The sequence below is a fragment of the Zosterops lateralis genome (assembly GCF_965231275.1).
Source record: "Zosterops lateralis genome assembly, chromosome: Z".
NCBI classification, from domain to species: domain Eukaryota; kingdom Metazoa; phylum Chordata; class Aves; order Passeriformes; family Zosteropidae; genus Zosterops; species Zosterops lateralis.
Genome location: NC_139800.1, coordinates 66,962,694 through 66,988,388, shown reverse-complemented (window position 1 = coordinate 66,988,388; position 25,695 = coordinate 66,962,694). Strand labels below are relative to the sequence as shown.

The following is a 25,695-nucleotide window of genomic DNA, read 5'->3' as shown; positions in this document are numbered from 1 at the left end:
CTACTAACTCAAGTTGTTTTAAGCTAGATTATCTAATTTAATTCAGTTTCGTGAAGTTATATACCTTTTGGATAGTTATACAGATGATTTATAAACTGCATGAGTAAAACAATCCTGAGTCATCAGAACAATTCTGTTGTCCATTACTCAACTTCCTTCAATTTATTGTGGATGCTTTCCAATATATTGTATTTCTTTCAAAGAAATAATATAACTCCAGAAAAGATAATGCTATGTTCATCCTTTATGACAGTTTGAGTTCAAAATTCATATTGCTTTCCTCTTTGGTCCCAGAGAAGTTGTCCCAAAAGCTCTGCAGAGGCAGGATATATTCAAAGAATTATTGGTAGCTTTTCATTTGTCACACAAATCCAATAACTGGTAATGAATTTCAGTACTGCATATTTGATTCTTGTGCACAATCCAGATACATGTGAAATTCATATCACTGCATCCTGGGGTTAAAACTGTAAGTAAATATACTTTTTTCTTTGCACTTAAACTGCTTTACAACAAAACACGTTGTTTTAACATTCATCTTAAAGAAATACAAACTTATTCTCTCTTGCTTCTGCCAGCGCATTTCTGCAAAGGGACAGGATTGGATTCAGGAACTCAGCTGGCTCAATAAGGATTATTTTTTGTTTCCTTAGGTATCAGCTGCATTAGTTTGTTGATTGCATTGACCACAAAACACCATAACCTCAAATGCTTCAGCACGAGGTGATGTGAATTCAGGAGCTGCAAATATAAAACTGGCTCTGTTAGCATTAGTGACAAATAAGGTAAACTTAAACTGTACCATTAAAGGCCTGAATTCCCACCCTGTGTGAGCTGTGATTCAGTAAACCTCAATTATCATTCTTTTGAAATTATGTGAAGGTGGAAGGGCTAATCCTTGAACATCAGTTAACCTATTGATTAGCATTAGCAGCAGTAGAAACAAAACACACAAAAAGAAAGCAGGCTGTCTTAAAATAAAGGAAAAGAGAATTATTCTGTTGAGAAACATATTATCTTGCCAGAAATTTGCTGCCTTATCTGAACACTGAAATCAGTTCTAGACTAAAGCTATCCTTTCTCATCTCAGAAACTGTTTCTAGGCAGTATCCCCAAACAAACCTTTTTGTGAGGTTCTTCCTTCCAGGTCTGGTCTGAAGTCCAGATTCACTAATCTCAATCATCCTAAATATCAAAAATATTCAGCAATTGCTACAACTGCCCTCTTTCCTCCGCAGATTACTGCCATACTATTAAGTAAATGACAGAAACAGACCATGTATGATTTCCTAAAGAAGAAAAAACTGTCATTTGGTTTAGTAACTTCAGAGAAGGTTTCAAATGTTTACCTTCTAGATTAGTGTTTGTGTAACTGAAGTAACAATTTAAGTCTACTTGAAATCTTAATAAGAATTTTTGTTTAAATGCAAAGTTAATTCTCAAAGTTAATTCTATTACTACAAAATACTCACATTAATAAATAAATAGTCTGCTGTGTAATTTACATCATATAAAACCTGCTAAAAAGAGAAATAATACATTGATGATTTATGTTATTATCTAAAAAATTACCATATATTTTCATCAAGTTATGTGTTCAGTTTCTTGACATCAAAAAATATCATCAATAGCAAAGAGATGGGAGTTTTAGCTTATAGGACATCAATAAGCTACACATGAAATATAAAGCAATATCCACAGTTCATAATTTGCACAATTTTGCTGAAACTGGAAGTAGAAAAATACTCTATGGAATGCCATAATTCAGTCTTGGTGTTTTTGCTCTACAGTTCAAATGCAGAAGCGTGAATATTATCTTAATCTGCAATTCTATCACAAACCTCCAAATACCTTCCAAAGTATTCTCATTCAAGCTTGCAAGTATTGTAGAAGTTGTTGGAAGTACCTTCTCTCATGATTGGTGTGTAATTAAATTATTTCTTATCCATTTGATATGCATAAAAATAAAGCTTAACCTGAAAGGCAGCAAAGGGTTTAAATATTACTTTCCTGAAAGTAGAGCAGGCATGAACCACTAGTAAACCTGCACTGCTTAGAATTTTCTAGCACCTGTCTGACCTGAAGTCTCATTTGTCACTACATGGAGCAGAGCCTTCAAGACCTTACAAGCCTTGCTCATGTAGGAGCCTTGTGTGACTAAAGCACTGAACAAGCTCCTCATAAAAATGTCTCATAATTTACTTTTCCTCATTACTAATTTCTGAGCCCATGCCTGATCATTTTAAATCTGTGTCATTCAGCTGCCCCACCTTTTTCTGAGGTCCTGGTCTACCTGATCTATATATTCATTCTCATCTGCTCCTTTTTAGCTGCTGCACTACTGTAAAAACAAGCTTTTTCATGTCCATTTTCTCTGTCTCTCTGCTGGTGGCTTCTAGCAATCAAATAAAGAAAACTATGAAACACAAAATCAACACAGAAACCGCAAAACTGACTTCCTTTCTGAAAGGGAGACCTTGATCCTAGTAATTATGAAGTCAAAGATTCATATCTTCAGCATGTGACTGCAATGAATAGACTTGAATGGCTTCCTCCTGTGATGACAACAATGCACAGGCAAATTATACCCATTACTTATAAATGCAAGAAAAAAACCCGATACAATGTGAATTTCTGTAGGCAGGTCAGACACCCGTATTACTTGTTGCCACTGCATGGAGAGCCAACAGAGTTTTGTACCTTGCTGACACTCACAAGGTGGTCCTGGAGCAGACGTGGTCATCTTGACAAGCATGTCATTGCTTATGATGAAGTTTGCATGCTGTGAAGAAAAATGCTGTAGAAGTCAATCCTCTCACCATTGCCTCCAGCAGAGAGGAGAATAGGAGATAATTTCCTCTCCTTTGTTGACATATTTTTCCTCACAAAAAAGGAAAGAGATGAAAGGGCTAGGCTAAGGAACCAGTAAATCACTGACTGAAGAAAGGCAACATCACCAAAAGTAAAGATACAATGCCAGGATTTTATAACTACTTAGTGATTCCTGCTTAATGCCATTTCCTAATAATCTGAGGACCACTTGAATTGAGGACAGTTGCAATACTGGATGGCATACATTTCTTTAAGTACTTGTTTCCAATATTCTTTGCTGTGGTGGTGAAGGACACTACACTTAATAAATCTACATGATAGAGGTCAATATTTTCTCAAAAATTTCAGCACCATTCCTTATTTAATGAAGAAAAATTAAAATTCAGTAATGAGAATGCTCATGTGTCTTGCCTCTTCTATAACTTTTAAAACAACTAGCAAATATCAATTACATATTATAGAAAAACAATGAAAAATAAGCTGCGGTCTTGCAGAATTAATAAAAATGGGCAATCATTTAATCACACAATACGGATATCCAATTCATGTCCTTTTGTTGGAGAAGTTTCATAGTTTTCTTAACATTATTAGTAAACCTATTTAAACAAATCTTTTTCCAAGGGAAATGCCACCATTGTGAAAGCTGGTGCTTATCCTCTATTAAATTACTTAAAATCAAAGGAGAAGAATGAAAATGGTAAGAAACTATGTCATACTTGTTCTGCTGTCAACAGAACAGCTGCTCTTTCTCCTCCTACTTTTCTTTTTTGGCTTTCAAACTAAATTTCTAAAATTCTGTAACTGTGGGACACCATGTGACAAAATTCCTCCTTCATGCAACTCCCACAGGAATTGTGGGGCCATCTTAACCAGAACTGCATAAACAATGCTGGGGTCTTTCTTTTTTTTTCTTTCTCAACTGTGATATGAAATAGTGCAGTAATGCAACTGAGTGCTGTGCCTCTCTACAATATAGGTCATATACTGCAAGGGTCATATGAGCTTGTTGCAACATGTTCCAGATTGTAAAGTTGTTGGTTTGGGGGTTTTGTTCCTTTTCAAGGTAACATCTCAGCATCCTCCAGAGACCTTGTGCAGGGGCACTGCTGCCCAGTAGCCTTCAGCAGGCCATCTATCTCCCTGCTGCCAGAGTGGAGTATATGACAAATCAGTTTAAACTCAAAAACAGGCTGGTGGAAAGAACCTGCAAGGTACTTGACACAGTAATGGGCATCCTTTCTGTTTTATACTATATTACAGTATCATCATCTTGATAAAGTTCATTGCTCTTATTGTTCAGGTATTCACTGAATATAGTACCCACCAAATGCATATATTACTGCAAAAATTTCTGTTGAAATCTCAGCCAGCTAAGCAGGATTAAGCCTACCAATACCTCCTTCAACCCCAAATAACACAGAGCAGCACCTACAGAATGTGGAAAGCACTTCCCTTCTATAGGAAGGGTGTGGGGAATTTGGGTTTTGCTCTTTATCACTTTGCTTATTGTAATATTGTTAGTTGTTTAGTCAGAATTAATCTTTAGCATGTTTGTGAGATACATGTGAGGACATCACAAAAGCCAGACATTATAAGAATTTTTACGGTAACTTAGGAAGACAAGAAGGATTAGATTGGTCAGAAGAAATAAAGATAGTGGAATCTGCTGTGATGTTTGGGGGTTTTTACCCATTTTTCTTGTCTTTTCCTTCTAATAATATAATTTCTTTATAGTTGGGCTGCCTACAGAAAATTTTTTTTGGTTGCCTTGTATAGACCTCAAACATGAATGACAATTTTTCACAACCTTTTTTCTATAGTCAACTGTATCAACAAAGAGAAAAAGGTATTTCTCAAAAGGTAAAGTTGATTTGTAATATTCTTTTCACAATATAATTTTCAGTTGAATTGGAAAGAGATCAAAGGAAAAAAAAAGAACCAGAATGCCATCTGAAAATACATCATATTTTTTTTCTGCAATTTGAAGCTTTATTTTCAATAGGCAGGAAGCGACAATAGACATATGCAAATTTTGTTCCATATTGTCAACATTATTCCAGGAAAAGTATGATTGTGTGTATGCTGTGATTTAGTTTGTATACTAAATGTTAGACATATCTACCATATCCTTGGGGTTGTTTGTATTTGAAGTTACAGTGAATTATCTCTTCAAATAAAGATCTAGGACTATTGTAGAAACGAACAGCTATTTTCTATTAGGGTGGGTCATGAAATTGCACATTCCCATGTATTCCAAGACATCACTTTGCAAACGTGGTACAATATTCACTGTCAAATGTAGTTCTGGACCATCCTGGCTGCTTAGGCCATTGCTGCACAATGTGAGAGAGAGTTGTAGATATCCCTGGCTTCTTTTTCAGAGCACACAATTTTAAACTTGTGGATTCAAAACATGCATAAGAGCAGTAATGACATTCCATAATGATTAGGTTTTTTTACCCCCAAGGTAAATCCTGAAAAAGATCAAAACTTGTCTCTAATATATTTAATCTTTGCATTAATATAGGTGACTGGTATTTGGTCATTTCTTTATGCTTTAGAGGCTAAGTCAGATGTTCAAGCTTGTATTTTAAACAAGCATATCACAGTGAATCATAAGCTAAGTTTGGTTGACAGTTATTTCTCTTACTAGACTTACAAACACAAAATAGATTTTCTGAAGCAGATATTACTAATTTTATACTTGCAACTGGCTTTTAAAAAAACTATAATGTTGGCTGCCCTGATGAGCATTTTTGTTACTCTTTTCTTTTTAATATTCATCAATACTTGTTAATTAGAAAACTAAACTAGATATTTCTATCTAACTTTATATGACATATCTGAGACATTGCTCTTTGCCTTGATGTTGCTCAACAGAACTTTATCCCCACCTATTTGTTTTTGCTTTATTTTCCTTAGACTATATCTGCACTTAAATATTTGCAGTTCCCAGAATAGTTTCCCAGTTGTGAATAACACGAAGAATAATCAAGAAAATGCTATATTCTCTATCTTTGATTGAATACTTCTCTTCTGTTATGCTTTCTAGAGATGGAACTTAGTACTTTTAGGATACTTAGAGGTGCAGAAAACGGACTATATCTGTTTTGGGGGTGCAAATCTAGTATTACATAACAGCACTGATGACTGTATTTCCTAGGAACTGAATGACTCTGAAAGAACACCCTCCTCCAAAATATTCAGAATTTCTTTCCTTAAGCCTGTGCTTTACTCTTAGAGGCAGTGCTGCGCTGTTTACCAGAGCTTCTCTCTCTGCTTCATCTCTGCTTTGTGCTGAATCAGCTGTTATTTTGAGAATAAAATACATGTATAACAGATCCATTGTTCATTTTTTTTCTTGTGTATTTATTCACATCTTTTTAGGGAATGGCCAAATAGTTAAAGACAGAACTGAGTGTACAAATAAAAACCACATATCCAGTAGTATTCACCAAAGAAAGAAAGAAAGAAAACATTCTTTCACTTTGTAAAAATATATTGATACATTGCATAATGACATGATTCATCACAAATGAATGGCCTTGCCCAATAAATTTTTTTTTTGGTGTTTGGTATTTAACATTTTGATTTGAGCATTCCTTGTTATAGAATGGCATGTTATTACTCTGTAGTAACTTCAGGAAGTTTTCATAACACACATTTAGCCAGACCTAACAATATGTGGCTTGTCACATCTTACTTCTAAGATCTTTGAAGGTACCTTTCTGATTTTTGTCATGCCATGCTTAGTAAATTAGCACATGTTGTGGAGCTCTGTCCCTTGGAATCCAGATATTTTGACCTGTCTCAGATTTAGGCAGGAATGTTCAATTCAAAATTTTCCAATATAAAAGGGCTTTTCTACAGTTGATGGGCAAGCTGGCCATCCATTAGGAAAAATTAATTCAGCATTCAAGGAAAATATCCTTTACACAGTTTAAGACATATGGTTCATGAAAAGGCTTGGAAAAGGTGTCAGCACATGGTGAGGAGGTTCACACAGTTCTGAATGGACTGGTAAGTATGGTTAGCACTGTTTGTAGAAATACAAAAGGTCTTGCATGGGTTTGAAAGAGAGATATGTGAATCTTCACAGACATACATTCTGCACTGTTTTATTCTATGCTTTTGCAGTTCAGTGTAACCTATAATAGATTAATATAATGATTGACTTACCTAGACTATAAGGTAACAGTTACCTAGACTATAAGGATAACAGAAGTAATTGATTGCCAGCTCCTGTGTTAACTTTCTGCAGACATATAGTTTCAACATTCTGATTTTAAAAGAGCAGCACTACACCACTTTTCCCTTTCTAAATGATGTATTGTTAAACAAAGACATAAACTTAACATATATTTAAAACAATGCACTCTAAATGCAGCTGGAGGCAAGTTTTGAATGCAAAAGAATATACATATATATAGGTATATATATATACGTGTACAAGCACCTTATAAAAATCAAATCTCTGCAGCAATTCAGTTCAAAAAATCCAAGAGGCTTTGCTAATTGCCTGATAGTCCACTCTATTATATAGTGTTTCAAGATCAATATACATCAGAATGTTTCGAAATGTACACTAGGTCAATTCAGTCTAATTCTGAAGCCACGAGCATTTAACATTAAGTTATATACAAAACCCAAGCAAATAAATTCAATATAAGTGAAAGCAATGCCTTATTTTCCTTCACTAGTTCCTAATACTTCAGAGCAGAATGACCTGACTGCTTGGAAAGTGGATTGATTTTTGCAGTCTGGAGCCTTATACCTTCAATAAATGCAAAGACTGGCAAGTACTGCAGCATGATACTAATAGCAGGCAATGAGGCAATGCTAAACCATTTCCTGGTTTATTTTTAATTTGTATTTAAATAAAAAGTGATTGATATGACATTGAGGAAACATCAAAATTAAGTGCTTTTAATATTACATCTTTGCCAAATGTAGGTTATTGCATCCAGAACTTGAAAAGCTACCAAAGCAGAAAACAAAGGAGTGTATGCTCAGACAAGCTAAATTTCTTAAGAAAATGAAACTCAGAATTGTCTGTCCCTACATCCATTTGTATCAAACCTGATTCCTAAGAATACATATGCTTAGCATTGTTAGAAAAAGCAAACTGGTGCAGGAAGGATCCAACAGAAGGGCAATGGAACTGATGAAGGGTCTGGAGCACAGGTCTGATAAGGTGCAGCTGAGGCAGCTGGGGCTGTTCAGCCTGGAGGAAAGGAGGCTCAGGGGAGACCTTATCACTCTTTACAACTCCCTGAAAGGAGGTTATGGCCAGATGGTGGCTGGTCTCTTCTCCCTGGCAAGTGTCACAACAAGAAAAAACAGCCTCGATTGTGCCAGAGGAGGTTTAGGTTGTATATGAATAATTTCTTCCCTGCAAGGGCAGTCAGGCATTGGAACAGGCTGCCCAGGGAAGTGGTGGAATTGCCTGTCTGGAAGTGTTCAAAAGGCCTGTGGATATGACATTTGTTCTCTTAGTCAGCTGACAACTATGTGGTACACTCATTCAGTCTAAAGCCATGCTCCCTTGTCCTATCACTACATGACCTTGTGAAAAGTCCCCCTCCAGCTCTCTCCTAGCTTCACTTTAGGTAAAGGAAGGTGCTACAAGGTCTCCCTGGAGCCTTCTCTCCTCCAGGCTGAACAGCCCCAGCTCTCTCAGCCTGTTTTCACAGGTGAGATCTTCAGCTCCCTGACCACTTTTGTGGCTGTCCCTTGACAGCTCCAGGAGGCCCGTGTCCTTATGCTGGGGGTCCCAGCACTGAATGCTTCAGCTGATGTCTCATGAGCACAGGGGAAGAGCCACCTCCCCAGACTTGCTGCCTGCACTTTTAATATAGCCCAGGACATGTTTGGCTTTCTAGGCAGCAAGCTCATATTGCTGGGTTATGACAAGTTCTCATCCAGGGCTTTATCCCATGATACTCTAAGAAGCAGACCCCTGAAGAGGCCAAGTCAGCTATCCTGAAGTCCATGGTGGTGAACTTGCATTGCTCCCTCCTCATTGCCCAAGCATCTTGGACTCCACCATTCATGGTCACTGTAGCCCTTGAGCTTCACATCCCCCACCAGTCCCCACCTTGTTGGTGAGAATAAGGTCCACCACAGAACCTCTCCTCACTGGCTCCTCTATGACTTGGAGAAGGAAGTATTCACCAAGGCATTCCAGCAGACACCTGGATTGTCTGTGCTCTGCTGTGTTGTTCTTCCAACAGATGTTGGGCTGTTTGAAGTCCCCTGTGAGGACCAGGGCTTGTGAACATGAGGCTGCTCCTCTCTGTGGAGGGACTCATGTCCCTGGTCTTCCTGGTCAGGCAGCCTGTTGCACAACCCCCTTGTAACGTCACCTGCCCCTGCCCTCCCTGTAATCCTGACCTATGAGCCTTTGGTTGGCTCCTCATCCACGCATTCCAATAGGACCAGACACTCATGTACACAGAGGCATTTAAGTTGCCCACCCCTCCACTAGAAGCTGACTTACAGGCTAGAGTAGCTGGAATTCCTTTGTGGTGCCCTTCAGGAGCTTTCTTGCTGACCTGCCATCACTCTCTAGGCCCTGAGAATCTTTTGTTGGCCCTGGCATCAAAACAGTAAGAGATGGATGGACTAAAGTTCTCCTTCCCTCAGTGACTGCAGCAGTCCCTACTGCTTTTCAAAGATGGAATCCAACACTTCAGTGTTTTTGTCCAGTGGGAGAAATGGTAAATTATGAATAATCAAACTTTGAAGTAGGTTCTCTAAGATACTAGAAAAAGCTCCAAACATGGGAAAACATAGCAATGATACAAGCTTCTTGGCTCCTGCAAAGATCCACTGAAATTTATTGGCCAGATTTTTGTGCACTATTTACAGTTTTAACAATTGTGGGTCAGGGAACAGGCAGGGTGGGAAAGGGGTTGATATTCTTGGCAAAATAAAATAAAATAGTGGTGCTAACACATACATCCTGACTTTAAAGCACAAATGTATGTCTCGGTGACAGTCATTTATAAAGAAGCACACACAATGGTAGGACACACTGCCAGGATGTGCCTAATTCTCAAAGGCAGCCAATGCATCTTAAGTAGTTCCTCAAAATATTGGGCAGGAACAGACGCCAGGCACGCACGCTTTCAGGCCAAGCAGATTGAATCTGTAAAAATCAGGAGCTAAAAGCTACCAAACAGAGGGGACGATGGGCATGGCTTTCCATGAAGAGGCCTGTTCCAGCTGTGATCCATTCCTGCAGGAACACGCGGGACTCCGCATGGAAGCACCGTGAAACATTCCACTTCTTTGTACGCAGAGAGGCTCGGCCCGAGCCGGAGCTGAGCAGCAGCTCCCAAAGGTGCCCGATGGTGCCGGGGGACAACTCGGCTCCCGGAGAGGAGCGGACCGGGCTCTGCCGAACAACGGGGGGTCGCTCGAAACCGAAGGTCTCCAGAACCCCCGCGCTCCCTCTGCTCCCGTCCCCAGCCGCCGCCAGGGGCGGGCAGAGCGGCGGAGTCCCCGTGCAGGGAGGCAGGCACCCCTCCTCCCTCCCTCCCTGCCTTCCTCTCGCTTCCTCCTGCAGCCCCCTCGCTTCCCCCGGCGGAGGCTGCCACACACCGACCGCCGACGGGGCGGCGGCAGGAGCAGCGGGGGGGACACCGGAGCGGGGACACCACAGCGGGGACACCGGAGCGCGGCGGCGGCTCCGAGCGGCGGCGGGCCCCTCCCGGCGGGCCGGGGGCGGGCAGCGGGGCTGTCCCTGCCCGTGCGGAGCGAGGGGCGGCGGCGGCTCCCCGGGCTCCGGGCGGGGCGGGCGGAGGAGGAGGAGGAGGAGGAGCCGTGACCGTGACGCGGCGCTCCGGCGGCGGCGGGGCCGGCCTGGCGGGCGGGCGGGCGGACAGACGGACGGACAGACGGGCGGGGGCTCTCTGGGCGCGGAGCTCGGGCGCTGCGGCCCCGGGTGTTCCGGCAGCAGCAGCAGCAGCAGCAGCAGCGCTCCGGGCCGGGAGGAGGTGCCAGACTCCGGCGTGGCGTGCGGACAGCGAGGGGAGCGGAGCGGCTGCTGAGGCGCCGGAGGAGGAGGAGAAAGAGGAAGGAGGGAGCGGGAGCAGCGCTGCTGGGTCGGCCCGGCGGTGCCGCCGCCGCCACTTCCCCGCCGGGCGTTCCTGCCGCCAGCCCGCCCCGCTCCCGGGAACTCTGGGCTCCGCTCCCGGCCGCACCGGCGGGATCTCGGCTCGGCTCTCGGCCCCGGCCAGGCGGGCGGGGAAGGCGGAGCGAGGGGCAAGTTCCCGCACTTCTCCGGAGAAGGATTGGGGCCGTCCCCGCCGCGGAGGGAGAAGTTTCGCCCGCGATCGCGGGGCGGCGAGAGGGGCCCGGGGGCGGCGGCCCGGCAGGCGCGGAGATGAAGCTGAGCCGGCAGTTCACCGTGTTCGGCAGCGCGGTCTTCTGCGTGGTCATCTTCTCCTTGTACCTGATGCTGGACCGCGGACACTTCGACCACCCCAAGAGCCCGCGGCGGGAGGGCACCTTCCCCAAGGTGAGCGGGGCGGAGGGGACGGCAGGGTGGCCCAGCGGGGACCGGCGGGGACCAGCGGGGCTCGGGGTCTGGCGGGGCTCGCCCGACGGGACGGGACGGGACGGGAAGGGAAGAGAAGGGCTGTGGCGGCTCCCCGGGCGGCTGAACGGCGTGTGCGGGGCTGAACGGGGAGAGAGAGGTGAGAGCTCGCCACCTCAGCCATATCAACAACAGGTAGGCTTAGGGAAAGGCAGACTGGGTGGGTTGGGTGCTTGCCCTTCCGCTGAGCCCTGCCAGGATTGGAGCCGTAACTGGCTGACCCGACTGCTCCTTATGGTTAAACGACGCGGTTCTTCGGTTCTTCGCTTTGCCGCGTTGGCGTGGCAGAGAAGTTCAAGAGCTGCGCGCCGCGGTTGTGTTCTGATAAGGAGTGTTTGCCGTGAGAAGAAACATGGATTTCAGATAGGATGTAGTTTGCTGTGCAGAGCGGCAGAATACTGCTGGCTATACGCAGTTGTGTGTTCTCACAGACAAAAAACCCCCCCACAACATAGAATACAAAGTTATAACCTATTTATGCTTACATGGTACTGATTTTTATTTTCATTGGAAACAAACCGAATGAAAGTATATTTTGGTACCGGAGTGAGATTTCAAGTGAATAAAAGAATTCAAGTGAATAAAAGCTTAGTTGGAAAGTAACAATTATCTCTCTGTTAGAACCACTCTTGTTTCATTCAATGTAAAAGTAATAAATTATTTATTATATAAAAGTAATAAATTATTCTTTAATAATAAAGACAAAAACCTTGACTTAAATGTAAAGAAAGAGCAGATCTGTTCTGCCTTTATTCCTTCAAGTTACAGTTCAGAGGTCAGCCTTTAGGTTTTGTAGGAAGGAAGAGAACAAGAGGAAGAGAAGAGGAGCAAGACAAGGCTGGCTACAGCAGCTGTGTCTGTTCGATGTGTAACTCCAGCAGGAGGGTAATGCCACATGCTGCTCTTGTAACAGCTAAGTACAAGTGCTGCTTTGGGGATATATATGGGCAGTATCTTATGTGAGGAAATCACTTAGTGTAAGTCCACCAGCTGAGTTTAATGTGGGTGAAGTATGGAACAGGAAAGCTCATCCATGGATGTTGTTTTTTATTTTTAGTGTTAGATTTTGGGTTGAAATACTTGAGTGAACAAGGAAGATTTATTAGACCTGTTTTGTCTTCCATTGTCAGTGTTCTGCAGTTGAAGTTCCTGTCTATTCCTGTCCTAGAGTGTGATCCTGGCCAGAGGTGTAACATGGTCGTCTTACCTCGTGACCATGGGTTTGGTACCTTAATCTGTTTTCAGGCCTGTTCCTTCTAGGTGATGTAGTCAGCTAGATGCAAGTGTTTCTTCTTTTGTCCTCCTCCTCCCCTTGGTCTTCTAGAACAGTCTGTCAGTGTTTACTCTTTTTGTCTTTTCAATGCCGAGATTTCTTTGAGGCTTCTGATTCTGATGGGAGAAACTTCTATCACTCACTGATCCTTTGGGTGAAACAGTTACCTTTTCCTTATTGCTTTGTCTTTTGAGGAAGTTACAGATGAAATTCATATGATTTTGTCATTTCCTTTTGCTACGACAGTGATAGAAGTGTTTCACTTTGTTACAACTGTGAAACCTCTGACACCTAGGAAATGCTTTCAGAATTTTATAACATCAGTTGAAAATAAATGCAAAAGATAAAGAGTGGTATAGAAACCTCCAGAAATACGTGAAAGAAACACTTTAATACTACCTCAGCTGACAGAAAGTTGTTTGTGTCAGTGCAGTGTTGCCAAAGCTCAAAGTACTCTAAGTGAAACTAGTCACAGATGTAAAACCTTCAGGCTGTTTTTGTTTGTAAAAGTTATAGCAGCAGACTGTTGGTTTAAGAATGCATTCTCTTTTCTGATGACAAAGGTCAGAATTTTTAGCTTAGAAAAAGGAATTAAGACTTTTTTTGTTTTTCTTTCAAATGTTATTGGTTTGATTCACTTCATAGCTCTCTGATTTGGCAACAAGATTTGCTGTTTCTCTGTGCAGCTCTGGTAACAACACACGTCATCTTTCATGTCCCGGAACTTTCACATTGATTAGTTTGTTCTTTCTGACTTACGTGGCTTAGAATTAGCTCAGAGAAGTGGGTACTTCTGGAAGCAGTCTCTTGTTTATAAGCATCTGGTATCTAGGTATTCTGTTTGAATTCTACCAGAACAAGAGATGGGATTTTTCAGCTGGTCATGCCTGTTGAGCTGTATTCAAAGTGTCGTGGTAACTAGTGCCAGTAGTGAAATTAGTTATTAGAACTGCTGCTCCATTTTCACTGCCACATTTTTTTCTAAAGCAAGGTATATTTTCTTTGTGTGGTCTCAAGGTGGCTTGCATCAGATTCAATCTTCTTTCAGACTTCTCATTGTAGGGCAGTGTAGTCAAGAGTGTCCTTACAGAACTTACTTACTAGTTTGAGAGTTCAGGACACCAACAAAAATGTCTTGCAGAAATAATTTTTGGGCAAGATCTCCCGAGATGGATGAATATCCATAGACAGATGGCTTTATGTTCTCTTTAACCAAATATTTAGATGCCTTTCACTGTGGTACTAAACAGAACTCATGCTCAGCTTTGGGACACTGCAGTAACTTTGTGTCTTTTTTGGTGTTTGTGTTGCAAAAGCTGGCATCAGCAGTCAGTTTCACTGTATTTGCCACGCCTATCTCTGCCAGGGTGGCATCAAGGCTACTATAATAGAACTTTAGCTAAACGGATTTATAGCCTGATCAATGGAAGCCACTGTTTATTTGGGGAAAAATAGGTACCTGTAATACATGTAGATCAAGGCTTACTGACCTCTTCTCTGTAATTCTTGCAGATATCTGTGGATCTTGCCTGTTTTTCAGGTGTATATTATTCTGGTGCTGACCATATCACATGATCTGTCTATCTGAGCCTGTTCCTAGCCATGGGATGCTCCTTTCTCAGGAGAACTATCAGAATGTGATGAGCCCTAGTGTCTCAAGGCTAGGAACCATGCTACAACATTGTGCAGAGATGAGCTTAGGTGCATTTTTTAGGTTATTATTTTACCAGTTGTCTGTTCAGATCATGGTGTAGGATTCTTCTAGTTGAATCTAGTGGAAAAAGGGCTGAATGTATTGGTTTTTGTTAGCAATAAGACAATATTCTCTCAGAGATGTTGTGTGACTGCAGAGTTGAGGAATGTTCAAAGTGGTGTTTAGTCCTGTGACATTGCCTGTGCAGCAGGTGTCACATACGAGTGATGTCTGGGCTAAATTGATAACTACTAAGTGTAAGCTACATTCTGAGAAGACATCCATAAGAAGCTTACCTTGTAGAACTTTGTGTTACTGTATAAAGATGAATACCAAATACCGATAAACCTATATGAATCTGTTCTGGATTTTAGACTCATATAGAAGAATAAAAAGAGTTAGCCTAATGGCTTGTAGGGTATTTATTTTGATTCTAGAGTCTCACCTAAGCATGCAAGGCACATAATAAAAGTCTAATTAAAAAAAAAAAAAAAAAAAAAGAAAGGGGAGGGTTTGTTTGTAATTGTGTCTTGCATCAGAAATGTATACACTTTTCGATGTATACAGAAATGTATAACTTTAGGATGAAAGTTAATTTTTAGTGAATTTTATGGCTAAGTAAGGGGAAACAGCATCACATTGAATCATTCTCTGTCACTGCCTGACAGGTAGTGCTTTGAACTTGAGCTTTTTCCTCTAACCACTTTTTCACATGGCTTGGTTTAGCTTTTATGGGACAATGTCTCTGCATTGTGTGAAATGTTGTTTCTGGAAATATCTTTTTGAAAATCAAGCTTGCTATGATTCTGTAGGTAAATGGACCAGCACCAAGGAATGCTTCATTTTGTCTTTTATTATTTTCTTTAAACTTTATTAAAAGGCAAAGCAGAAACATAAGAAACATACAGCAACTACCATGCTTACCATTTTCTTTTTCCTAAAATACTGTTATTTGAATAAGATTTCTTTGCCCTCTCTGTGTTTTCTTCCCCATCTCCCTCTTTGACCACATTATTTGAAGCATACTCTCATCTCATGTGTGTTAACTGCTTTTATGAGCTCACTGATTGCACTGCATCAAAGAGAGGTGATCAAGTACAGTTTCTCTATAAGTAGCTTTTTTTTTTTTTTTTTTTTTTTTTTTTTTTTTTTTTTTTTTTTTGTTCTTATGTCCTTCCAGCAAATCATTAAGTATCCTGGCTGTTGGTACTTCTAAAGCTTCTTATTGGATTCATGTTTTCAAGGCATCTGCACAATGCATCAGATACTCCAGCAATAACATCAGAAGTAGTGGTTGTTCCTGTATGGGATATTATTTCATTTGAGTTAGTCAGTAATTTGCTAGTAGTACCACTTGGCCAAAATAGGAATCACAGCAGGGCAGAGCAGTAGTGGCAGGAAATTAGGACCAAATACATGGCAGAAACACCAGAGTTGTCTGATCTCTGTGCTGAGCTTTACTCCAGGGTTCTGCTGAGGTAGCTCTTCCTCTATTATGAGGCAGCTCTGCCTCCAGTTAGTCCTGAATCTCCACTGGGCTCATGCTTGGTAGGTGCCATGCCCCACAGATACACTATGCACACCTTTTCCAGCTAAAGCTTTGCAGTATACCTTGCCATAGTGAAGTAGCTGAAATCAATTACAGGGAGTAGGAATACATGTTTTTTTGCTGCTGCATGTTCTTAGTAATGGGTGTGTTTTCATGAACTCTTTTGGGAGCTTTCTGACCTTTGTTATATAACAAGGAACAGTCTGTTTGTAGAAGTATTGGAAGCAGCATGGTCAGGTATTTTAGGAAATGTTTGTTTGTCTCTCTAAAATGTGAATAGTGGTAATTAGGTTTGTGCATCATTTTGAAGTACTTATTTTTTGACCTCTGAGCACTGAAAAACTGTGGGCACAGTGACTTCTATTAGCATTCTTACGAGTTTTACATCAGAGGAGATTGAGTGTTGAGTGAAGAAATCCACAAAAGCAATCAATTTTTCTGGATTTGAAACATGTTGACTTATTTAAAAACCAACCAAATTCCTAATAACAACACTTACTAAGTTCATAATCTAAGAGCCTTTGAATGTCATGGAAATGGTCTTGAGTGCGAATAATGGAAGTCTAGGATTCCTTCTGTTGAGTTTCTAATACTTTGCAAAGGAGGAGCAGCTGCCTTTGTGAACATAATTACAGGTCAGTAACAATTCTTTGTTTCCCTAATGTTCACAGAGTGTATTTGTTTTTGTTGCTTGCTCATTTTGTGTAAAGTTCTGGCTAAGCAGCAGTCAAGCAGAAGCTATTAGCCTCCTTCAATTACAATCTTTAAATCTGGTGTGAAATGTTGAGCAAAATGTATACATAGTCTACAAAACAGGAACTCTTACTTGTAATTGAACACATCCTTCTGCTACCTAGAGTCATTGCCTAACTTAAATGTATAAACTAAACAGAGAGATTTTCTAGTTTGTTCTTACTTGAGCTTTTCTTTGTCTAAGACATTATTTTAAGTTTTGACTTGTTTAAATGAAAACAGCCATTATTAAAGTTCCTACTATTAATGGTAGATAAGTTGTGCTTCACTTTTTTACTGCTAGACATTTACATGAAGATTATTTACATAAAGCATAGGGTAGGGAGGAAAACCAGGAGATGAACACAAAATGTATCAGTAACAGTAGTATTAAGCATTTTTCAGTTTAATTGACTACAAACTGAATACTTCTAGATTTCTTTCTCCTTGCCTTCAGGTCACTAATGGTGATGTCAAAATTAGTCCCTGACAGCATGCCTTATATTTGTCTCTGTAAATGGCATGAAATATAAGTCTAGTATAATAGTACATTAAGCATTCTTGTTATTACTGCCTCTGGTGATAAAGCAAAATGTGGAAGTCTATCAGATTAAAATTTATTTGTCAGGCTCTTGCATCTATGGATCAGAGCTTTCTTTCTCATTCTCTGAAGAGAACAGACATTTGTAGTTATTTAATTCAGAAGTATTCCAGTGTCTCTATAAAGCAGGCTTTCTTAGAATAGTACTTTAAAGGTAGGAAATTACTAACAAGGTTTCTTATGTTCATTTCATTGTCACAAATACACATAAGCCCTCTGCAGAGATCAGCAAAGCCTTCAAACCTTGATTTGTCCTTTAAGTGATACATTGTATACTTTTTTGTTCTGTAGCTTGCCTTGCAAAGAGAATACATGCTGACACAATCCACTCAAATATTATGATGGTTATTGATGGTACATCAGGTTATATTTTTAACTTTTACATGCTTGTTTTTTCTGTGCAGGAGGTGACCTGTTTAATGGAATATTTAGTATGTTCTGTTCACTGTACAGTGCTCTGATAGTGAACAGAGGATGCCTCTTGGTCTTACCATCTTGATAAGCTGGCATCTCATCAGAATTTATATCAAGATTTCAGCAAAGATAGCATGTGATTTCTAGAAATGTACCTGGATATAGTCACTGGTGAGACTGGTGCAGAAAACTGTTTTGTTGACTGCTGTTCAGTGCAGCCAGAAAATGAGACTTTGAGTCCATTTTCCTCACTGCTTACTGTAGTGAATGTGTATAGGCAGTGACCTCGAATTCCACACCCTTTGAAGAGCTCTGTCCATTGTGGTGCTCCACGTTCTTCATCATTATTCTTAGGTACACCAGAGCCTCTAATGCAGGACACTGACAGCTACTTTGTGGTCTCCTTTTCGTTCATGTGGGTGAGAAAGGAAATGAGTTCTGTCTTGTTTTGAACCAAGCACTCAGTGGTTGCTGGTTGAGTTTGGATGCAAATAACCAGATACCAGCTGAAGTAACATCAGAAATCTCTAATCTGGATTTCTCCTCTGCCCACCTCTTTCTATAAGGTCTCCTCATCTATGGTCCTCTTCAATTATTTGAGCTAGCTGTCTTTTTCCTGATAAAGTGGTCTGTTGAAAGCCACTGCATTTAGAGAAGGAATGTATGTTCACTAAGGAAATGAAAGTTCCAACTAACATTTTTTCTGCAATGTACATTGTTTAGGTAGGAGAAACTAAACACTTTCTATTTTTGCAGAATGAAACATGTTGGACTCTCATTGTGTTACCCTCCTTGTGTTGGGTGTCACTGTGCTCCTTTCTGGAGAGTCCTTGCTGCAAATCAGACTGGTGTCAGAGGCAAACAGAGAAGGGCAAGCAGAGGGCAGTGGGAAAGCAGACTGCTCTGGAGTATTTGGGGCATGAAAACTGCTGAAGGCTTTAGAGTGACTGAAGCATAAGGAGCTGTTTTATGTAGCTGATTTGTGTGGTAATAGTGGCAGGTTTCTCAGGGCAGCTAACAGGTGTGGACACTTCTTGTTCCAAATGGGAGAAAGGTGTGCAGATCTGTGTTGCCTTTGCATGAGAAAATTTTGTTGGTTAAGTCCAACCCTGTGTAGCCACTGGGGTAGTGAACTGGCATGCTGCTCATGTGATGCATTCTCCTACCAAAGCAGCTGTACCTGCTTTCAAGAGATTTATTGGCACTTTGCACCTGTAGAAGTGCTTCCTTTACTGTGAAGTTACAGGAGGATTGGCTTTAATGCTATTTAATAAAACCATTATTTACACATTCATCAATATATAGAGCGAAATGAAAGAAGGAAACTTACATCAAAATTGTTACAAGCTTTTTAACTGTGTAAACCAAGTGATTCATATTACTTTCAGTTTCCTTATGTTAAAACAAGTATGTGGATTATCCTTTAGTATAAGAGTATCCTTCATTGTTGTTCACTTGTTCACTTGTACTAGGTTATACTTAGTGTCTCTCCAATTTTCTGTGCAGTTAGGCATTTCTCAAAGTCTTGGATCAAGGTTGCTTCTTTTCTGAGAAGACTTGATGCTGTGAAATCACGGGTAGTTCTGCTAACGTTTATGCTTGTGTAACTAGTAAAGTTTTGCTATTCGCTATCTACAAAGCCATGCATTTCTACAAACCTGACATTTCAGACAGAATTGGTTAACCTAAAATTGGTACATCTCTGCTCGGATGTAAAAAAGTTTAGAAATCTCCCTGCTCACCCTCTAATGTGTGGAAAAATTGAAAACTTAATTTTAAAATTAATACTGTTGGAGTACTGTTTTAGTAATGGAGAGGATCTCTGTGTTTTATCTTTTAATTAGACCTATTCAGTGTTCCCTGCAACATGGTTCTAATCTGTTTTTCTAGTAAGACAAGGTCTGTTACTAGCAATTAATAAGATAAAACAGCCTAGAGTAACTTCAGTTTGGTACTGTTTGGCCTTGACATTTGAAATCAGTTGCCTTCCTTTAAAAATACTGAAACTGAATTTGTTTTCATCTGTTAAATTTATTGTTTTGTAGAGTTCAGTGTTTTTCATATTCAATTCATATTTTAAAATCATTTTACTATTGAACAGGCAATATCTATTTCATATGAATAAGAAGCAAAAGTGAATGTGCAATGAAAACAGATGTAGCTTTTGCATAATTGGAATCCATGTGAAATTTTCACCTTAAGAATGCATTCCTGAGATGAATTATTTTCATATTCAATGAAGACTGGGATCTATTTCTAGTCTGAGACACTGTTGTTTCTTAAAGTTAATTCTCATGGATCTGACATTTCACAACAAAAGGGAAAATATTTTGTTGATCTCAAAATCATGATTTCCTGCAGTTTTAACTTGCGTATTGCATTAGGTCTTGGTTACATGTTCTTAACTGTAGCTTTTTATTTCATGTTTTGCATTAAAGTCGAGTTAACACATGGCATGTTTAAAAGCTTTAGAAGAGAGGCATGATATATCTCTAGTCTCCAAAAAAGAAAGCAGGATTTTCTGTATTAATGTCCTCTATTAGGTTCCACAATGGGAGGTCTTCAGAAGGATTTCTTTCTCTGAATAACAGAAGAGCTACCTCCAAAGATAAAGTAACATACTTTACCAGACTTCTGAAAATCAGTGTCCTAGGTAGACTGGAACCTTGCAGCATACAAATTATTGCTGGATGTATGTAGCAACATATGAAGTCATTAGTATTTGAAGGTCACCTGGTAACAAATTCTTATTTGTGGACAGGGAACTTGGTTTACAAAGAAAAATATTTTGTCACATAATAAACAGTAAACTGGTAAAACTTGTTACAGGTTTTTCAAGATTTCAAGTATAATAAGTTAAATGAAAGATGTGTCTTAAAGATATGAAATATGACATGACTGCCAAATATCTGTCTTCTAGAGACTGGCAGTATATGCTGGTGGGAGGATCAGTTAAACACTTACAAGGTTTTTATATATTTTTTTTTGTTTTCCACTGTGTTTGTTGTTGTTCTGGAGAGCGTATAATTGGCTAGACGATATAAAGCAGACTGGTGGTGTATTCTGTGACCAGGTAGTTGACAGGCTATTGCTAAGCAATGTAAACATCTTTTTGTGTAAGAAGTAAAATAGTTCTACAGCATACATGAATGAGAATAAAAATTTCAAACAGTTGTCTGCTTTTATAGTTGTAGAGACAGTGTCCATAGTGGTAGGATAGGTCTGAACAATATTTGATGTTTGCACACATGATAACTCCGATCTATAGTCATACGCACTGAAGCCAGGAATGATTTGTCTAGATGGCAGCTGTACTGTAACTTCCTAGGAATCTAGAGATCAGAGGCTCTGTTGGGCAGCTTGTAAAGCCTCTATTAAATATTGTTTTGTATATGTTGTTTTTAGATTGAGTAGCAGAATAGGCTATTAGGCTTTGTATAGAAAAACCTTTCTTACTTTCAAAACATCACAGATATTGCAAGGAAAAACACTAATTTTACATAGAAATCTGTACACAGTATCTTTAAGGTAGCATTTGAAAGATTTTAGTCTGGTTGTTTCGTTGTTTCTTTTGTGCCACCAGATGGCATGGGACTACAGTCTGTTTCTTATTTTTTTATTTTTTTCTTTCTTTCCAGTATTCTATCATCTGCATATTGATTTCTTCTTGTTTTCAAATCATCAGTTTTATAAGTTTCTAGAATTTTTTTTTAACTGTTGGGATTCCAGGATGTTGGTCCTATCTCTCAAGTAGATTAATCTGGTTCTGTTGTCAAAATATATTTTTGTCTTTTTGGGAAGCAATATCTGCCTGTGTTGCATTTTAAAACCTGTTACTTTTTTCAGGATGTATCAATCTAAGAAACACAAACAACAAGTAGTGGATCAGCACTTCACACAGCCCATAAAATGCGGAGACAAACCAATAGGTTTCAAGAAATACCAAAATATATTGTCTGAAAATTACGAAGAACTTCCATAAAGGCAGAATTATAATAAAGACAGTTTAGAATCAAAAAAACCTGGTTAGTAACTCTTGGCAAGGGTTCAGGTTGGGGTTTTTTTTGTTTGTTTGTTTATTCCTGCAGGCTTTGCAAAGTCAAGAGAATTTGAAAAAATGTACACATCCATTTAGAAAGGAGACCTACTCCTTTGCTACAGTTGCTGAAAAGAAAAATGCAAATATTTTAAGTGTATTACTGTTGAAAGGGAAAAAAGTGTCATGTACAGATTTTTTTTCTAATATTATACTATAGTGCTAAGAAGATAAGGCAGTGGTATGTCGCAATAGGACATGAAGTAAAGATGCTTGACTCCAGTCAGAAGACAGTAGAAATCAGGAGGCTTTATTTACAATTCATTCAGCCCTTCTATAACATGCTTTGCTAAGAAGGGATGTTATTGGTCCATAGGACTGACACCTTGCCCATTGGCTCAGTAACAGAAATAGCAAACAACACCTGTTGTTATGGGAAAGGAATATTGTTTACACAAGGGGGGGAAAAAGAAAACTGTTGAATAGTTTCCCTTGTGAAGAGCTAGGAATTCTCAGGCTCAGACAATATCGGGTCCATAGCGGTACTGGGAAAAAGTCATTAAAATCGTAAGTGACAGAGCTGTCTACTGACTGAATCAATGGTAATTGTGTTGAATGTAAGGGTAAAATGTAGATGCCTGGAACTGCAGCAGCTTTTGCTGTTATGACAGCTGCTTGCAAAAATATCTAATCATACATTGTATACTTTGGGGTCTGAATTCAACTTCAGTAATATGAAGAGACTGGGTTTCTTTGTTCTCTTGTTACTTCTTGTTACATTAAAGTCATTCTGAGGAAATAAAGAAATTACTGTTAACAAGGAAATATCCCTAAGATCATATTAAATAATGTGGCTTTTTTGATTCTGTAAAAGCTAGCACATTCGTGCCTGATGAAAAGTATCCCTCGAATAATTTGGTAGGAGTGGCTAGCACATGAGAGGTGGGTAGTGTTTTGAGGTGTCTTATTTGCCTGCGCTCCCACCTGTGTTCCAACAATACAGTGATTAGATACTACTAAATTGTTTTGTGGGATCTATCTCTTCCTTCCAAGTTGCCCTGTAAGATGCATTAACTTCTTTCAATTCACATTGGTGATGTTCTGCAGCCTTCCTCTTGTGGAGCTCTCTAGAATATCTACAAAATCCTGTTGTTTGGTGATTGGAGATGATCTTCTGATTGAAAATGCCATTAGCTTGATCTTTCTTCTCCAGGATTTTCTTGATGATTGTAATGGTCTCATTATAGAGATTATTCTATCTATATATCATATCTGATCAGGCTGTTAAAGGATCTCTCACCCCCATTAAGTTATTTTGTTAATTTCTCTCCAACTTTATGCTGAAAGGTGGCATTTATTGACATATTTTACATGTATAGGAAAACCCTGAAATGTTTACAATATCCTCTTAATCCCATCATGATGTGACTGACTTGTGAAAAATCGCTTTCTGTTTGATGTTCTGATAAATGAAAATCTAATCAGATTTTTGGAAATGAAAAACGCGAAAAAAGTTGAATTAAATATGATTGCTACTTGACACTGTGAGACTTTAAAGAGTATCTTTGTATCACTGATTAAATCTGTGAATTCAAGTTCATAGAGGAATAATGTATCTTTTGCTGTTTTCTCTTGTACAGAAAAGAAGTTGTTCTGTGTGTTGGGTCAATGCCTTATTAGTTTGTCTTTATGTAAAATACAAAATAAAGATGTATTTGAATTTTCTCATAAATAAAGATATATTTGAAAAACACTGTTGTGAAATTGGGGGTTTTTTTGGTTGTTGGGTTTTTTTTTTGGGTCTGTCAAGAATTTTTCTGAGAAATAATTAAACTTTACTTTTTTTTTCTTCTCCCCCAGGGCCAGCTTTCAATATTGCAAGAAAAAATAGATCATTTAGAACGCCTGTTGGCAGAAAATAATGAGATTATTTCAAATATACGCGATTCTGTAATCAATCTGAGTGAATCAGTAAAGGACGGACAAAAAAATTCAGAGGCTATAAACTTCAGTCAAGGATCTCTTTCTGAGCTGTTCCCTTCTGCTTCAGCTTTGCTTGCAGTTGACTCTGAGGATTGTTTGTCTGCTTCGAAAAGTGGAAGTCACAGTTCAGGTGTACAGGTAAGCCTTTCTCTCTGATTCTGCTGGAGTTTTAGCTGTCACTATGTGTTTAATTCTGAAAATGTCAAGTTGCTGCTAAAAGCTTGGTGCTAAAGCATAATAGAATTGTTGAAGTGACTGCTGCATTTAACAGATGTTATGAAACTGTTCCTTTATATCTTTTTGAAAAGTTCTCTGGAAACTGAATAATGATTATGAGGAGCCACCATTTGAGAAAGCTTAAAAGTTTAAAAAAAAAAAAAACCAAAACAAAGAAAACTTGGTATTATTGTCCCATCAGTTCATTGGAAACAATTTCTTTGAGTCTCTGAGTTTCCCCATCCTTTTCTATAATTGATGATAAATAAATTGGAAATAGTGGATAGTCTTGGTTTAAATAGACTTTACTTTAGGGACGTATATGTGCATGAAGTTTGATGGGGATGCAAAGAATGTTCAAGAATCAGTAATTTTAAAAAATCTTCTGTCCTGTGTTCCCTTTTAAATGTAATTTCTGTATTTCACATTCCTGTGTGTCTCCAGTTTGTATAGGCACTTTGATCAGAAAGGAAGAACATATACCATGTTGACTGGTTGGCATGAGCTGGGGAGGTTGAAGTTTTTAAAGTCAAGCACCTCAAGTTGAATTTATTTTGCTTTCTGTGGTGCTTGTGAGTTCATGGACTGTTATATATTCAGTTTTAATAGAGTGATTCAGAAGCACTGAGAATACTCTGTGAAGTTTGTGATCTGTACTGTTTTTTGTGAGTCTTGTGGGAGTACTATAAATATTCATAGTACTCTAAAGCAAAGATTAAATTTTGAAGTCCAGCTTTCTCATTTTAGAATTTAAAGTATTTCTATTGCAGGAGAAAGACAGTGGACTTCAGACAAATAATACATGTATTAGAGGAATTGTAACCTCTGATGTATCATGCTTAATACCTTTAAACTCTTCAGGGACAGGCACTACCTTAATGTCTTTTATAGAGAAAGTAGACTTTTTAAAGGCAATATCTGAACATCTCTTTGTTTGTCCAATATGCATTAAGATTTCTGTGCAGGGAAGTGAAAGATCTGGACCTGTGGTTACAGGCTTTCAAGTTAGTGGATTATTAACAGGTTATTCATTGTACAATCTGTTACCATGTTAGGTGATGTATTTTTTTATGTGCATTAAATACGAATTCTAGTAAATGTATTTTGAGATGAAATATGTTGTCTTAAATTCTTGGGCATGTTAACCTGTTATGAATGGAAGGTAAAACATATCTTTTAAAACTGCTCTTTGTTTTTTTGCTTCACATGTCCAGAATATAAGAACATACACCTCCTATCACCCAAGGCACCTACTACCTACCTAATGGGAGGCTGTTGGAGCTAAACTGCTTTTGGATAATTTTTTTTACCTATAAGTACATTTGCGTGTACATGACAAGCAAACATACTGTTCTCCTATTCACACTTTCATTTCTTCCTCATGCAGGGAGGGAGGGCTTTAATGTTCTCTGTGTCATTGCATTGCACACTCTGCTCAGCAGGTTATTCACTGCCATCATTATGTCACTTTAATATTGATTCTGTATACTCTTAGTTTCCCATCCTGTGAGTCTGAACTGCATTTCAGTTATGGAATATAAGGCCTTGACTTTAGCAGAATTCCTCTAGCACCATGTTAATGAGCTGATCTAAATCACTGATCTAAATAATAAAACTAAAACCAGTTTTACTATTTAATATTTTACCAACTCTGATGCATTCTGCATGCTCAGTTAATTTATTTGAGACATTTTCAACAATTATTTTGAGTACTTTTTAAAGGAAATATGTGTTAATTGCTGCTGTTTGTAAACATTAACTTAA

General features: G+C 39.2%; 1 protein-coding gene across 2 annotated transcripts in view; it reads left to right on the top strand.

Moving 5' to 3' along the window:
• Nucleotides 1–11,206: 11,206 nt before the first annotated feature.
• Nucleotides 11,207–25,695, top strand: part of MAN2A1 (mannosidase alpha class 2A member 1) — a 112,724-nt gene continuing 98,235 nt past the window's right edge. The window contains exons 1-2 of one of the 2 annotated variants that reach the window (XM_083883692.1): nucleotides 11,207–11,356; nucleotides 23,593–23,853. In XM_083883692.1, the coding sequence (XP_083739818.1) occupies nucleotides 11,222–11,356; nucleotides 23,593–23,853 (396 nt within the window). In that variant the 5' untranslated portion in view covers nucleotides 11,207–11,221. Of the gene's footprint in view, nucleotides 11,357–12,283; nucleotides 12,320–23,592; nucleotides 23,854–25,695 lie in introns of those variants that run through there. The other variant, XM_083883693.1, reaches the window with a different exon arrangement.